The following is a 17,194-nucleotide window of genomic DNA, read 5'->3' as shown; positions in this document are numbered from 1 at the left end:
AGGTGAGTGGAAGCTGAATATGAGCCTCCTGGATGATGAAAAGATCCAGCGGGAGTTCAAACAGTGCTACACAGGGTGGAAAACCCTGAGCACCAGGTACCAGAACCTCATAGAGTGGTGTAAAAGAGAGAGCAAGAGACTTCTTCCAATGGGACAGCAGGATGTGACCCTGGATCTAAAGAAGACACCATGAATGCCTAAACCTCAAGGTGCACAGCCTGAACAATCAGGTGGGTTGGGATGTAAGGAAGGTCATGCAGGAGGTGAAGACCCAGATTGGAGCCTGGTAAAGGGAACAGGCCAGGAAGAAGATCCTCAGTAGAGGAAGTGGAGTGGTCTGCCTATTTGGGAGGCCATGACCATGTTGGTAGATGGAGTGTGATTGAGTCACTGGTTGACAAAAGGGATGCTGGAGATGGCAGCAGCCTTCTACCAGGCATGCCCAGAGGACCTGGAGGCCATGCAGAACTGCCTGCGAAAGTTCACTTTGGTCCTCAGGGGGGAAAAGGGCCTGAAGTTGGTGGAGGAGTGGACACTGCAGGACACCACCAAGACTCTTCATTGTTTCAAGCACAGTAAGACTTCTGGGGCAGACAGTCTACCTAAGGAGTTGTATGTCACCTTATGGGATAAGGCAGGCCCAGACCTGCTGGAGGTATATAGGGAGCAACTGCAGGAGGGCCACCCAGGGTCAGGGCCTCATAACCCTTCTGTACAAGAAGGGGGTGAGGGAGGAGTTGAAGCACTGGAGACCCATAATGCTCCTGAACTTTGACTATAAACTGATGGCCAAAGTCAAGGCTGAGCACTTTAAGTTCATTGTGCAGTGATCCATGAGTACCAGTCATACACAATGCCGGGCTCGCAGATTCAGGGTCCTGCTGCAGTTGTGACAGGCACTGCGATATCAACAGGGGAGAGGGTTGAATGTCACCATACTGAACTTTGACCTAGAGAACGCCTATGAACAAGTATCCCACCAGTTCCTCTTCAAGACACTGAAGAAGATGGGGGTCCGGCTGACCTTTGTCACCTGATAAAGATGCTGTAGTAGACTCTGAGCAGCAAGGTTCTGGTGAATGGATTCCTGACCTCCCTGCTCATGGGGGAGTTGGGCATTGGGCAGGGCTGCCCACTCACCAGCTGTTTATCTGCATGATGGAATTGCTAGTCCAGGGGCTCAGGATAGACCCCAGAGTCTGTGGAGTGGAGAGTCCCATGGAAAGTGAAGCAAAGTCAAAAGTTGTGGCATACATGAACGACTTCAGTGTCCTGCAGAGAGACAAGTGTTCAGTTGAAAGGCTGCTACAACACACTGAAATGTACAGGGCAGCTTCAGGGGCCAGTGTGCTCAACGTGAGCAAAAGCACTTGCCTAGCACTAGGTGAACTCAGGGATCTGTCAACCCTAGGGGTCTCTGTCCCCCATGAAGAGGTTAAGATCCTTGGGATGGAGTTCAAACTGGAGCTGACTGAACAGAAAGTTTGGGAGAAGACCAAGGTCAAGGTGAAACAGAGACCGGGACTGTGGAACACACGCTGCCTGACGATGCGGGGCACATAGTGCTCATGAGGGCGGTGTTGCTACCAGTGCTTCTGTACACCACATTGGTCTTCTGCCCCCTCAGAGAAAGCCATCCACAGAGTCCAGAGGGCCATGCATGTCTTCTTCTGGGGCTCCAGATGGGAGAAAGTAGCAAGGACCACAGTGTACCAGAAGAAGACGACCAGTGGCTGAGGAATGCCGGACATTCTGCTGTTCCTTTGGGCTAAATACATGAGCCAGATCTGCAAACTGGTAACCGGGGCAGGCTCTGCAACGGCCTGATTTATGAGATACTGTGCAGGGATCTTGCTGTAATGCTGACACACACCTGTGGACCTGGGAACCAGTGTGGTTCTACAGGGTTCTGAAGCACTTCTGGAACAGATACGAACTACACAATGAAGCCCTGGTAACACTGACAAACCACTGCAAGATGCAGGAGGTGGTAAGGACAAGGGATAGACTGTCACCTGTGGATGTACTACACTATGAGAGCTGCCAGGTTGTGTGGGAGCAAACCATCCATACAGACCTCCAGAAGGAGCACAGAGATTTGAATTGGCACATAGCCCACCAGGCACTCCCTGTGTGGGCGTGGAGAGAGAGGGGCAAAGAAGTCGATTGAACTGTCCCAAGCAAACCTGCCAGTGGAAGGAGAAAACAATTGACCACTTTCTTTGGAGCTGCCAGTATGCAAGGAAGAGTGGGAGAGAGTAAGAGAACTCCTTTAGATGGTGACAGGGGTCAAGGTTCTGACAAGAGAGGCAGTGCTGTTCAGCCACTTGACCCCACAGCAAGGGACTGTAACACCCTGCTTCAGGAACACCCTCGTGGAAGACCAGAAACCTGCTCATGTGCAGATGCATGAACCTCCCAGTCAAGGATTGTGTCACAATGGAAGTGAGCTACAGCTGTATTGCAAGAAGGAAGAAGACATGGGGTGGGGGGTGGGTCAGAGGGTAAGGAGCCACTTGACCTCCCAGATTTATTTTCCCTGTTGAAGCAGGGGAGAAGGGGGAGGAGGGGAAGAAATGCAAGAAAAACCTCCAATAATTAATTTTATACCCTGAAAATTATAACAGATTTATAAATGTTCCATATATAGAATCCAATTATTGGGGGTTGTCTTATAATCAGGATCATTTTATATTTGAGTAAATATGGTACTTCAACAAAGTCAGGGGCTGATCAATTAGCTCCCAGGTCATTTCTAAATATTTGTATTTTTAAGAGGAGCACACTCACTTGATCAGCAGCATACACATTTGATTTCATTGTATGATCGGAAAAGCCTATTTGTGTAGTAGTTAAAACTGGCCTCTAAAAATGGAGAAAATAATTGTAGTAGATAGGATGTGATTAGGCCATGTGTTGGGTCAGACTAGGTGCCACATACTTTCTAATCAACTGGCTTCAAGTAATGACTTCATAATGTGCCTATCTTGGAATCTATGATGCTATGAGGTATGAAGCATCAAAATCAAAATCTGATATATTATCTTTCTAAAAGCTGCCTTGAAAAGAGACTAGAAACCCAGAAATCAAGGAATATTTGATTGCTTCATGGGTTTTTATGGATAGTGCAGCAAAATGATAAACTTATTCTTGCTCTGTTTTTACTTAAGGAAATTAACTATTTGGGAGACAGCTCACTGGCAACTCTAATTTTTAAATTTTAATATACATAGTTTTATCTTCAATTTTCTATTGCCAGTGCCTATCACGAGAAAGTATTTTTCAAATTAGTTAATTCTGTACCTGTTTCTCTGGGTTCCAGGCTTACTTTATTTAGGTTATTAGACACTTAATGTTAGCCTCAGGATCGCATAGATTCATGCTGTTGACACTAATCATACTATGAAACTAATAGTAGTTGACAGTTTTTGCTGAAACAGTATAATAAAATGAACACACACACAATGAAATAACATTTATACAAATCATAATTTTTACTAAAATCATACAATAAGATTACCCATTATACCAGTTTACACAAAACTAACATAGAACATAATAATGAGCTAAAAAAAAGGAGGTAAAATGAAGCAATGCACAATAAAACAGAACAGGAAAATTCCATTTGATTTTGGCCCTTATTCTTTGTGAAAGTAGTGCAAATACACCTAGGCAAGTTCTGAAGAAAGCCAGATCTTTTCCTCATTAGCCCAGGATTTAGTTTTTTCCATTGGAGTTAATTTCCCTCTTATTTCTTCAGAGAACATACAAGACCACAAATCATTATTTAAGTCATCAATCTCATTCTTCCCACAAGAGCATATTCTACTGAATATAGACTCCAACACCACCTGCCCATGACAACTGTAGATTTCTTTAGCATAAATCTCAATCTAGTGATGGCCTCCCACTGTCTGAAGCTTTGCACCACAGACAGATAAGTTTCTGGGTCAAAGGAATGTTTAATGAATCTTAAAAGGGAAATTTGAAACAGTCTCACTGCCAGCATGTCTGTTTGCATACTGGCATCCTTAATTCTTAAATTTATGTCATGTTTCAAATGCAACAGAAATATTGAGTCAGTTAGTACAGTGCTCAGGCCATTTATCTGGAGGAGAGAATAGATTTTCTTTAGCCATCCAAACCAGGATTTATTTGGCAGAGGCTTCTTAAATGCACTCCTTGGGGTATCTGGTAGGTGTAAAAGACTTCTCTTTCATCCAGTAATTTAGGGTTCTTACTTGGGATAAAGTGCTCATATTTATCAGTCTGATTTCAGCATGATCCCCCCTGTTGTAGAATTAGGTAGATAAAAGCTACCTTAAAAAGTGGGGTGCACCAATACAATTTTTTGGGCTGATACTGATGGCCGATTATTGAGCAGCCATACTGGCTGATACTGATCTGATTGCCGATATGCTGCCTGGCAGTTTGGAGAGCAGCATCCAGCCAGTAATCCTGTTGGGGGGAAGGGGTGTGTGCAGAAGGAGGTCCTGCAGTGAGTGAGTGAGTGGGACTGTGGCTGGGGCCGGTGCTGCCTAGCTGGGGCAGGGCGGGGCATGGGACAGCATGGGACAGCTCAGCTGGGGGGTGTGGGGAGGAGGGGGTAGATGGCATGTGCCCCCTGGATCTGTGCATGAGGGTGAGGCTGGGCTGCTGCTGTATGGGGTTGGGGCCAGGAGCTACACTGTACTCTTCCTGGTGGTTGTGCTTGGTCTGGGGTGGGTGGGGGAGGTGGCAGTGGCGGTGGAGGGGAGACTGGTCAATTTTGGGGTGACTATAGCCTCCCCCACAGCCCCTCTCCCAGTGCTGCTGCTGCACAGGTGCTGGGAAGAGCTCGGTGCAGCCCCTGGCCCTGATCCCTCAGCTGCAGCCCGTCCTTGCCCCGTGCAAAAATCCAGGGGGAACATGCCCTCTGTCCTTCCTCACGAGTGCACGCAGTGCCTGGAGCCACTCTACTCCCCTCCCCAGACGAGCTGCTGGCTTAGTCCCGGCTGGGTAGCACCTGCACCTGCCCCAGCCCCACTCCCTCCCTCAGTGTGGGGGCCTTGATCCTGCCCCCTTTACCCCACTGCACAGACTTACTGGCCAGACACTACAGTCCCAAGTTACCAGGCTGTACTCCTGGCCCCACATGCACGTGGCCTTTATCAGTGACATTATTGGCCACATCAGTCAAAAAAAGACGATTGGTGATAATGTCAATTTTCCTTTTATTGGTGCCAATACGATATGGGCAGATGTACTGGTGCACCTCTATTAAAAAGTAATTAGAAATCTTTTCAGTTGTCAGGTAGACAATAGGGTCAGCACCCCAGAGTTCTGCTCTGTACAGCACAATGGATCTATAGCCCCATGGTGCTTCCAGAAACACTCATCGGCCCACCATATTGTAGAAAGATAAAACTCCACTCAAAGCTTGTTTTGCTCTAACATTTCCATTTTCAAGGTCTTTATTCCAGCTCAGATTTTTGCTAAGATATATTCCAATGTATTTAAAAGAATACCTGTGGTTTCTTCTTCTGTAAAAACAAATCCCCTTTCCTTCTTTCATTTCCAAGGCCCACTGCTTTGGTTGTAGTTGCATTGATTTAAGTTATTTGAGTTGCAATACACTTGAAAGGTATCTAATCATCTTTAAACACCTGTTTGTGATGCGAGGAAAATTAATGCATCATCCATTTTCCTCATACCTTGGGGATGTTTTATTAAAACAGATGCAGTTCTAATATTAATTAGTGAGATTACAGTAGTAGCTGGACACCTGCTGCTGACTCTAAGTACTACTAGATTAGGGGGCAATACTGAGGCTAACATTACTCATGTAACTGGCAACATAGTATAAAACTGGTTTAGTGGCAGATACTTGATAATTAAGATTGTTGCTTCCTGAACGCTAAAATCATTAGCTGAAATTAAGTGTCACCATCCTGCAATAGTCATTTAAAGTAACAGAATAACTGACATTTCAATACATTTGTTTTAACATGTTATGTCTGAACACCTGTAAAAATATAGGCAATTGCATTATTGGCAAATCACTAATCTATTTCTAGAAGTATAGTGGTGCTTGCTCATCTCTTCATTGTTTGGTTTACTTTGCACTTTTTCCTTCTGTTTTTAGAGTTTCTTTTCAAATCAGTGGGGCTTTAGGATTTAAAAAAAATCCCCTGCCATAATCCTCTTTAGAAGGTTATCAAAAGCATTTTGTAACCTACACTAGGCTTCCTCCATTGTAGCATAGCTATCTGTCCTCTGACAGTGACAGATTGTGTATTTAAATACTGTTACTTTCCATCCCATCATTCAAGCAAGAGAGAGCTTGGTACCCTCCCTGTGTAATGCATGTGCTGAGCTCTACTATCCTTATGATGCCCTGTGGAGCCTTGAAGTCACAGCAACAGTGCTCAGAAAAGATTTTCTATTTCTTGTCCAATTTGCTACTCCTGTCAAGGAAAGGGGGGGGGGCAGGGAAGAGGAGGAAAGAAGTGGGGGGTTATGTCACATTTTAAAAGATGGAACTCAAATTTGAGACAATCATGCGGCACAGGTACCTAGGTGCACAAGATGCAGCTTTATTTTTTTGTCTAGATTAGTGAAGCATTTGACAAGTTTTTTCTTTAAAAAAAAATCAAATTAAAAAAAAAAAAAAAATCAAAGCATCTCTTATTGTACCATACAAATTGAGTTTCCAAAAACCCCCAAAACACTTAACTAAGTACAAAACTTCACAAGGACAGTTGGAGTGATTTTCCTTCTGTTGAGTTGCTCTAAAACAAGTGCAACTCAAGAAATGTTACTTCATTCTACTGGTGTGTTAGGCCCCTGGCAGACATTACACGCAAGATGCAATTAACCAGTTAACTGAATCAAAGTACAACCTGGCCACACATTCAGGGGGTTAAATGTGCAACAAAACACAAAGCCAGCCACAAAAATTACAGACATACACAAAAAGTGTAATAGTTGTGTGGCTGATTTCTGTTGTGCTTTAAAATGAAGATGAGACACGATGGACTGCACTGAGGTCTCCGGCTGGCCTCAGTGTGGTCCCTGCCAACCAAAAGTCAGCTGGCAGGGACTGTACTGTGGTCCAACCAACCACCAAGTTGTTGGCTGGTTCTAGAAACTGCAGTGGAGCCTGAATTGGTCGTAGTGGGTTCTGGGAGCCAGCCAACAATCAGCTAATCCTGGGCTCCTCCTGCACTACTGTCAAGTCGGACGTGATTGCGGGCTGATCCCTCTCCTTAGCCTCCTGCTCTCCCCCACCCTCAAAAAAAAAATAAAGATAAAAATCACAGGTATTGCCATGCACAGTTTTCAACAAAAAGCTGCCTGACAGTTTTTCAAAAGCAGAAGCAGTTTTGCCATTTAAAATAAGCCACAACTGATTCCAAAAGACAGGGAGAACAAGTAATGCATGACCTAAGCCTTCAGAGTTAGACAGATACTGATAAGTTCCAAAAAGAGGACTATTTCATACTAAAAGACTATACAAAAACTGTTTAGAACCTTCCCATTTGATCACTTGACATTGCAGTTAAACCCATGAAAACATTTTAATGCTTAGCATTTTATTCACATCACGGAAAATATTATATATTGGGACCAAAATGTATAACCAGGTCTTTGACAGGTTTGGCAAGTAGCAAAATGTCTGACATAACAAAACAGACTTTTAGAGTTCCCTTCAATATAGAAAAACAGGAAGTCTTCAATCCTCCAATAGGTCTTAAATGAACAGAATGGTAAAGTACCATAGCTTAGGAAAATACGACTAAATACTCTGTATTATGTTTACACATTGCTGTCTGTGCAGAAGTATATCTTTATCAATGAATGCAGTCACATTAATAGTTTTAAGTACCTGGCATAAAAAAGTAATATGTTCCAATGTTCAGGCATTTGAAACTAAAAAACAAAAGTATAAAAATAATGCAGATTAAGTGCAAATACAAAAATACAAATGATAAGTCTATAAATGAATACAAATTATTTAAAAATTAAATACTGACTTAATTCAGTCATTCAAGTGACAGTCTTCACCAGACTTGAACAAAAATGGATTTGGGAAACTGGTTTAAAAAAAATAAAATAAATGTAAATACACTCTAAGTTTATTCCTTCTTCTTAGGTTTATTCCTTTCACATCCATTATGGAATCCCTTGGTACCATCAGGACCTTTAGGTAACCTCAGCACTCCCACAGGTAGCCCACCTGCATTTTGTATTTTCCGGGCTAGCATAGGGCTACCTACTGGACTTTTTTCCTGTGTTGCAGTTTGAGCTAGCCTTCTCCTTTGCACCCAGGGGCTACTAGAAGGAGTGATGCTGCTATCTGAAGAATAATCTGCACACTTCCTTGGGATTTCAGGACTAGTGGTAGGGTTGAGTTTGCCCTCTTCAGCCAATGGAGACTTCCTGGACACTTTGCGCAGTGAGGATGGGCTGTTCCAGGGGCTTGACCGAGGTGACACATTAGGGCTGAGATGGTTGTTTTGATACATGGTAGGGCTCAACTTGCTCATAGCATCACTCTTGCGTCCAGACAATGGAGATGTAGGGTTACTCTCTGGATCTGAAGAACTGTTTGCTGAAGATTCATCACCAACATACTGAAGTTCCTCAACTCTCTTATTCAGGGATTTAATTTTATTAAGACCCTTGTTGGGATCTTCATCACGGTTTTTATCTTTTAAAACTTTTTTCTTTGGTGGCTTCATTCCTATCAAGACAACCTTCATGCCAGCTTCTTCATTCTTTTCAATGGACATGGACTCATGAGCTTTTATTGCAGCATCAACTTCTTCAAATTCTACTATTGCACATTCCTGTGTTCCAACTTGGGTGTATCGACTGCTGAATCGTTTAATGTCAGGTGGCAGATCCCTCCCAGGCTTGAGAATACGAACAGATGAGATGACACCAAATATTACAAAGGCCTTGAGAAGATGCTCCATAACCTTTTCTTGCATGCAGCCATTCTCTTGCTCTTTGTTCAGAGCTGGTAGCTCAGAAATCAAGTGGATATCATACACAAGCAGCATCTTGGTAGGAAGGTTCTCACTGGGAAACACTGGAACTGGAGTATTTCTTCTCACTTTTTTATTGTCTTCATTCAGCTCCAGTATACTGGAATACTTCAAGGCATGAGCTGTGGTTCTCCAGTCACGGGTAAGGTGTTTTACCTTTAAAAAAAATGGTAAAGGCAAGCTGAATGCAGCTGATAAGAGTCACCAGAATTATAGTTCTACCGTTACAGGACAACCTGGCTCAGATTTACAGTCATTCACTGTAGTATCCTTTCTGGTTAGTGAAAATGTCCTACTGTAATAATGAGCATCAATAAGCAGCTATAAACCTCATTAAATTCTTCTCTCTAGATGTGTCAACATCTCACCCACTGCAGATATGCTCCTGACTAAATTTGTCATGATTCTACCACAATGAGCCCCAGATTTTAGGCCCATGCTTGAATCGGGGTACTCTGAATGTCTCTGAGGAAGTGGAACTTGGTGCAGCCAAAATGCTTTTTCCCGCCCCCTTTTCAATTTTGGGGCAGCCGAGACTGCTGGGGCTGGAGCAGTGAAGAAGCCAGCAGCCCTGGAGGCTTGTGTTCCATTTCTGGCGCTGAGCATCCCGCTCATGGCGTGGACAATTTTTTCCCTCTGGCTCTGGACTCCGAGGGCACTAACTCCCAGACTAGGCAAGTTCTTAGATCATTCTGGAACAGGTGAGCAGTTCCTAATCAGGGGTCAGAATAGTTCGCGTCCTTTATAAATCACGTTCTTCAAACAACTAGGAGTTCCTACTGAAAAAGGCCCATTTCAAATTCTGATAGGATCTCATGAATATATTGCCCTTGTTTCACTCTTTAAATCTGAAAAAAAAACACTTTTGCAAAGGAGGTCAAGTCCATTTCATGCATGGACTTTAATGCACAAAGGAGGGCAGTAACTTGCCCAAAGTCACTCAGGACAGTGACAGAGCCAGAGGCTGCATCCAGGCTTCACATACCTGTTCCTGCCATACCCAGTTCACTCTTCTGCTTTTCAAAATGCTTTTTCTAGATGTTGATTTACTAGACCAGGAGTGGGCAAAATATGGCCTGCAAGCCGGATTCAACTCGCTGAAGGATTTTGTCCAGTTTGTGGTGGGTCATAGATTCATAGAGTCAGAAGGGACCTCAGTGGGCCATCTAGTCTGACCCCCTGGCAGGCAAGAAGACAGTCACCAACCCTGGGTCATGTGATCCCAGCCAGGTGCCTGTCCAGTCTCTTCCTGAAGACCCTCAAGGGTGGGGCAAGCACCGCCTCCCTTGGGAGCCCATTCCAAATTCTGGCAACCCTGACCGTGAAGAGCATTTTCCTAATGTCCAGCCTAAACCTCGTCTCTAGTAGCTTATGGCCATTGTTCCTTCTTGTTCCAGCAGGTGCCCTGGTGAACAGATCGTCGCCGACTTCATGTTGGTCTCCCCTTATGAATTTGTACACCACCACAAGGATCCTTCAGTCTCTCCCAGCTCAGCCCAGGTGCAGGGAGTAGCTCGGGCCATGGTGTGTGCAGCCAGTCCTGCTGCCCCGTGGCGTACAGCAGGGCTGGGCTGGCTTGGCAGCTGGACTCACTTCCTGGCAGTGGTAGCTCCTTTTGACTGCCACCTGCACTGGACCCAGCCCTGCTACCCAGGCACCCTGATCCATCCAGTCCACACCCACTGCCATGAGTGGGACCTGTGTAGGCAGGATGCATGACTGGATGGATGGGATGGGGATTTAGGTGACAGTGTGGGCCCAGGCAGAGCTGTGATTTGCTGCCTGCACAGCAGGTGCATAAAAATCAATGATTAAAAACAAGTTGTTTTTATCAAATCAGATTTTTTTTATTTAGTTGGGTTTTTTTGTTAAGATTGTTTTTTTTTAAAAAAATCTTATATAAAGATACATTAAAGCTCAAAGATCTCATCATGGAATAGAGATTATAACTTCCAATTATATACTATTTGAGGCAATATATTCATGAAACCTTTTTAGAAGTTTTATAAATAAGTCACAACAGGCCACGGACTATATTAGAGGCCCAATCTTATGGGGCTCCCAGAGGTTCCTTTATAGATTAGTAAAGATTAAAGAAAACCACTCTACCCAATGGGCCTCGGGGCTCAGCCTACAAGATCCCATTTAGCATCTCTGTGATGCTTAGTTTCAGTTCTCAAACTATAGATTTGAGTCTCCAGAGATCATAGGCAGACAAGGTTCTTTGGGTAGATGTGATATCTTTTATTAGACCAGGGGTTGGTAACCCCTGGCACGCATGCCGAGCATGGCACGCAAGGCTATTTTGCATTCCAGTACCTTCAGAGGTAGGCATTGTGGCGTTTTTCGGCACTCCGGCCAAAAAATGTTGCCTACCCCTGTATTAGACCAACTAAATATTTGGAAAAATTGTTCACTGTAAGTTTTTGGGCATAGGGAGAGTTTGTAGTCTCCAGAGATAACATTCTTGTAAGCAGCAGTATATGGAGATGAGAGATAACAGACTAGATTACCCACCCATCAGCCCTCTTACCCTCTGTAAGTTTGTGCGCAGAGTCAAGCCCTTACCTTTCTCTAAAAGTGCAAAGTTTCAAGAAGTTAAATGAATAAAGGATATCAAAGAATGCACTTTTAGTAGAAAACAATGATTAAATGGAGGCTTCCTGACCAGCAATTTAAAATTGATTTGATTTAAATCAAATCCACCCTGCTGCACAGCCCTGAAACGGGTGCGGATTCTGCAGGCAGGGGCGTGGGGAGTGGATCCTGGCTCTTCCCCAGGCCTGGTCCTGCTATTGTCCCAAGATCCCAGACTTGGCCCCAAACGCAGCTCCCTGCCCACCCATGGCCCCGTCCTGTCCATCCAGTTAGATGCCCTGCCTGCGGGCCTCAGCTGGTCTCCACAGAGACCCTGGGATTAGGGGTTGATGACAGTGTGGGGCTGGTGCCTGGGGCAGAACTCCAATCTGTGCCCCACGCACCCCTGCCCACAGAACTGCCGCCTGTTGCAGAGGCATGTGGGGAGCAGATCATGACTCTGCCCCAGGCCCCGTGCTGTCACCTGCTTGCCTGCCCTGTTCTCAGATGCTGCTCCCCACCCACCCACAGCTCCATCCTGGCTAAGCATAGAGCAGAGCCATGATCTGCTGCCCACATGCTCCTGCAACAGGTGCTGGTTTTGTGAGCAGGGATGTGTGGGGAGCAGATTGTGGCTCTGCATCAGGTTCCAGCCTCATGCTCTCACCACCTCACAATCCCAGGGCCTACATGGAGACTAGCTGGGATCTGTGGGGGGCAAGCGGATGGGATGGAGCTGCTCAAGGAGTTTTGGTGACCTGGTTGTTGTGTGTAGAATGAAAGGGAGGGATGTGCTGACCTGGCCCATGACAGCTCACCAAAACCCTCTATGTGGTCTGCAGGCCCAAATAATAGCCCACCCCTGCCCTAGACCTACATGAACCCACATGATTTCTTAGATGAGTCATGAAGAGACTATATGCAAGGAAAGCTTTAACTGAAGGCTGACTATTAAATAGCATCAACCCTTAACACTGGCATAAGCAGAGTGTCAAAACTTCTATAGCTCAAAAATGTATTGCATTCTAGAGCTTGTCTATCCCAATCACACAGCTGATCCATAAGATATATCACCCAGAAAAGCACCTGTCTTCATTAACTAGAAAGTTTTTCCTACCCTTCTCTGAACTGAATAGAAAGAGGTATTAAAAAAAACAAAACCAAAAACAAAACCCAACCTACCTTTTTGAAAGAAGTAAGTAGTTTAACACTGACATAGCCCATCTTATTTCTTCTCACGTGTTTTAAGAGGAAGGCATCTTTCTCAAGGTTCTCATCTGAAAAGTAATACTCAATTTGTTCTATTAACTTCTGGATGAGCTCATTTTCTGGAGGCTTCCAGTCTTGGTCAAAGTCTTCATCATTCTCACCTCCACTAGAACAGGACAATGAAATAATATTATTAACTGAGCGTAACCAGGTGTGTGTCACCCTAGGTTTCACTAGATTTACTAGTGAAGCAAATTAAGTTTGCTGGAAGTTTTCTGAACTAGTTAGTCATTAAATCAAAGAGTTTTAAACCCAAGATTCCCTTTTCAGTAAGACAACAGCAGGTCTTAGATTCTATGCTGTTCAAAGTACGGAATAAATGCAAAATATTAATCTGAGGGGAGAAATGGGGAAAACACTGTTAAATGAAAAAAACTGAAGGGTACTGATGAACAGTGCATTTGCTTTTTTTCCTCTGCAACACCAGAACTAGTTACGTAATCTCATCTAGTGGCACCCTTGATCAGAAACAGTAAGAAACCTGAATTCTTTCATAGGGACAGCCACTCCGTAGGGCCTAGAACCAGCTCAAGCAGATTTAGATTTGTGACCTATGGTTCAGCTTTTCTGGACAGAGTAGGATATTATTATTTAGATTTATAACAACAATTCCCCAAGTAAAAGGACAGAGGCACTGATGTTCAAAACTACATCCTTCCTAAAGAATTACTACTGCTTTTACTCAGTTTGAAAAACAAAAAACCTCAACACAGATACTGAACGAATAGGTGCAGTGAGCCCTCCCTCTACGGGAGGGTGCCTGTTCATAGACTGAGTCTTTCCAATCAGCCCTTGGGAGCCAAATTCCCGAGTTCACTGCAGAAGCTGAATGTATGAACACCACACTATGAATTCAACTCATAAATGAGCTTTTACCAAAATAAGAAACACAGGTTCACAAATGCATGATGCTACATAATACTCATCTACCTATCATAGCTTTACTTGTCCCTGAAAATACTTTAAGCTATTTTTCTCATAAGCAAAGTTACAGAACAAGGAAAGAGCACACTGCTAGGCCAGGAAGCTGTGTCCGGAACAATCTGAATTGCAAAAATGTGTCTAGCATTAAAAGCCAGCCTTCAGACTGAAACATCAGAATGTCAGAATAGGGTTGAAGAGGGTTTTTAAGTGCCTGTTCCATAGGAATGAGGGTATTCATAGTTATGCTTGAAATGCAACGAGAGAGGATAGAACAGTAAATTTCAGGCTTTGCGGAGGTAAATGAGAATGCATCTTAACCCAGGAATGTATGAATCCATGAAAGTGTTTGGGAAATAATTTTAAAGAAGCAGGGGCAGAGGGAGGGGGAAGAGAAGAGCAGTTTTGAGAGACCTTCAAAAATATAATTTTGGATCTGGATATCTTTGCCTGAAGCTCTATTTACAAAAGCATCACATCTTCAGAAAATCCTGCCCAGAAGAGTCTTTTAATCCACCCACACACATGCAGATGGGCCTCTGCCCTCCTACAGTTCTCAGTACTTGTACTTCGAGGTACAATCCCTGGAGAAATTAAAATGATCACGTAGCACTATGGCAGACACTTCACTCAAGGCTTATATTCAGAGAGGTTGTCAGAAGCTTATGCAGTTCTAAATGGGATATCCATGGATAGCCATTTGTCAAACCCATTAAAGAAGATTAATGGAGTAGAGTCTCATCCTGGAATGTAGTGAAGTTTGCAACTTTTCTCCCCCAAAAGCCTGCAGACCACATACTGATAACGTAACTAGTGTGCAGGCAGCTTCCAGAGTTTGTGCTAGTGGTCTGTTCTTATGGAAAAATCCTGTCTGTTCTACGGTCTTAGAGAAGCCTGTCTGTCAGGTAAGCATAATTTTTATACACCATTACTTGGACATGCATTCTGTAAGCACCTCTACTCGTGCATAGGCAGATAGAAGGATTTCATCATTGCACTTGCAGGTGGTAGTTGTGTGCAATGACTGTGTGTTAATAGGTTTTACACACAGAAACATGATTAAGTTAGTGGCCTGCTAATACAGAGCTGCTTTAAGTTTAGATTCTTATTATCCCACTTCACTTTAGCACAGAGATTCAGCAACAAAGACCTGTGAAGTAAACAACTAAGGAGACAATGGTAATGTAGTTAGAATATCCATTTTAAGTATGTTCACATTCTTGTTCAGGCTAACACCAGGGAGAAGTATACCTGAAATTTAAGTGCAGAACTTGTAGGTAAAGTATGTGTTTGTTTATTTTTCAGCATGGACATTTGTGGCCATTGACTTGGGTTCCATTTAATTCCTGTATAAAATTAATGCTTAAAAAGAGCCTTTCTTTTGCCAAACATCAATACCTTCCCTATGGTGTTAGCACTAAATAAATGTTAAAAAAGGTCCTAAATCCACTTTTCCTTTAACATATTAAATATATGCATCTTTCCAGGTCTATAGGTCAAGCCAATATGGTACTAATGTAGCCTACTTTTGGGATAACAGCACTGACAGTGGTGTTTTCCAAATCTCAACTCCATAAAAATTTAGACTTCTCTTAGAAAGGCCAACATACAGTATTTTTAAAAGTGGCTGTAGTGATCATATCACAAAAATGATCTATCATCTAAAAAAAATCACAAAACAAATACAAAGATTATTTTCATTATTCATCATTTATTTCTCACCATCTGACTGACTTTGGTGTCAGTAAAAGCTGTCTACACCTTGCATTTACTATTTCTTTCTCCTTGGATCTTTGTAAGAATGTCTTTGTCAAAACTGCTTGGATAGACTGAGAAACAATCTTTTTTAGGTTATGAGTCATTTGGCTATTACTTGCACAGGAAACCAAATGCATGTGTGCACCAACAGCATAATTTTTACTTTGGATATCAAAGCCTGTAGGATTATAAATATCAAGATATTGAGTTGTTTGGATGCATTTAACTTTCTGACCAACTCATTTCCAAAATAAAATGAGACTACAGTATTGTATGGTAGAGCAAAATTAGCAGCACTGAAGCAGAGCTGCAGCCAGATGGCAATGGGATTTTGGTATACATATGTGGATAAAGGACAGGGCCCCTAAAAAAGAAGATCATCAGCAGCAATTGTTGCTTTAAAATAAGAATTGGTAACTTGAGATGCATTATTTAGACAGTTAAAAAGTAACCTCCCACCCGCCTCTCAAAAAAAAAAAAAAATCCTTCTGGCTGAGATTTTCCAGTCTTAATCTATCCAAGAGGGATTTCAGTATGTGAGTGAAAAAAGAAAGAGAAAGAAAGATTAATGTGTGGAAAGATTTAAAACAACACCTTTTCCAGTAGAAACTTTTGTAATATTGTCTGAACTACCTAGTAGCCAAAATAGTTGAGGACTGGAAGTTGCCATTTGCTTGAAGAGTCCTCAGAAGTGTTTGCTGCCTTAGCCCAAAGGAAACTAATTTTAAATGTCTAAAAATGACTAATTGGGCACTTAGTAGGGCTGGAGTGCTGTTGTTACAGCAATGGTCCAAACAAATGAGAGAAGCCAGTTTTTTGGCATGATCTTTTGTTGGATCAACTGTAAAGTTGGGGGAGACCTACCTTAGCTGTTCAGTCAACTGACCATTTACCCCAGGGGCTTCAGACTGGCTGCAACAATTTCCCAAAAGGTTGGGCAATGTGTGGCTCAGACAAGTAACCAAGGAGGGGACAGGCAGCACAGCTGCAGACAGGGCAGGAAGCAGAAGACAGAACAGGGAGATCAGGTAAGAAGCACAGGTTAGAAAGCAGAGCAGATCAAGCACATGGGTGCAGGGCTAATTTGTGGCATGCCTACCAAAAATGTTGGTCCCAGCATGCTGGATAACCCCAAATTCACTGCTGCTTTCTTCACCTTGAGGTAAGGCAGCGTGCAAAACATGAACCTCAGAGGATGCAAATTGTTGCATGCAAATTGTTTTCTTATCTTCCTTGCAATGTAACCTTCACAGATTTCCTCCATTTCAACACTGTAGGCCTTATCTATACTGTGCTTTTTGTTTTTAAGTTAGGCAGTATCACTTACCAAGTACTGATCAGGAGTTTGTGGCCAGCTAACAGGTTAACACGCTTAAACCATTTCTACGCTGTGTACTAACTAAACGGTTTTTTAGAAGCATTAGCTGTTGTGTCTATACAACAGTTATATTACAGCCTAGGATCCCCTAGGGTGGATACATTTTCACTGTTGTAAAGGTGTCCTATCTAGCTATACCAGTAGAAGTCACCCATATACTACTGCATAAATCTACATTGGAGCATACCTTTCATCCCAGCTGGGTGCATCTACTCAAGATTCTTTATTGTGCATTAGACTAATCTAATGCGCAGTGAAG

The 17,194-nt window shown here is 43.2% G+C and overlaps 1 protein-coding gene across 1 annotated transcript; it reads right to left on the bottom strand.

The window, feature by feature from the left end:
* Positions 1 to 6,639: 6,639 nt before the first annotated feature.
* LARP6 (La ribonucleoprotein domain family member 6) lies at positions 6,640 to 13,073 on the bottom strand (the record flags this gene model as incomplete). Its single annotated transcript, XM_019503829.1, has 2 exons — positions 6,640 to 9,188; positions 12,792 to 13,073. Coding segments are annotated over 2 exons (1,353 nt in total), but the record flags the coding sequence as incomplete, so codon positions are not given.
* Between the last annotated feature and the right edge of the window lie 4,121 nt (positions 13,074 to 17,194).

The sequence above is a fragment of the Gavialis gangeticus genome, unplaced genomic scaffold (assembly GCF_001723915.1).
Source record: "Gavialis gangeticus isolate Ggan-Ray unplaced genomic scaffold, GavGan_comp1, whole genome shotgun sequence".
Lineage (NCBI taxonomy): Eukaryota > Metazoa > Chordata > Crocodylia > Gavialidae > Gavialis > Gavialis gangeticus.
The sequence above is the reverse complement of the archived record's forward strand: the minus strand, read 5'-3'. Positions and strand labels throughout refer to the sequence as shown.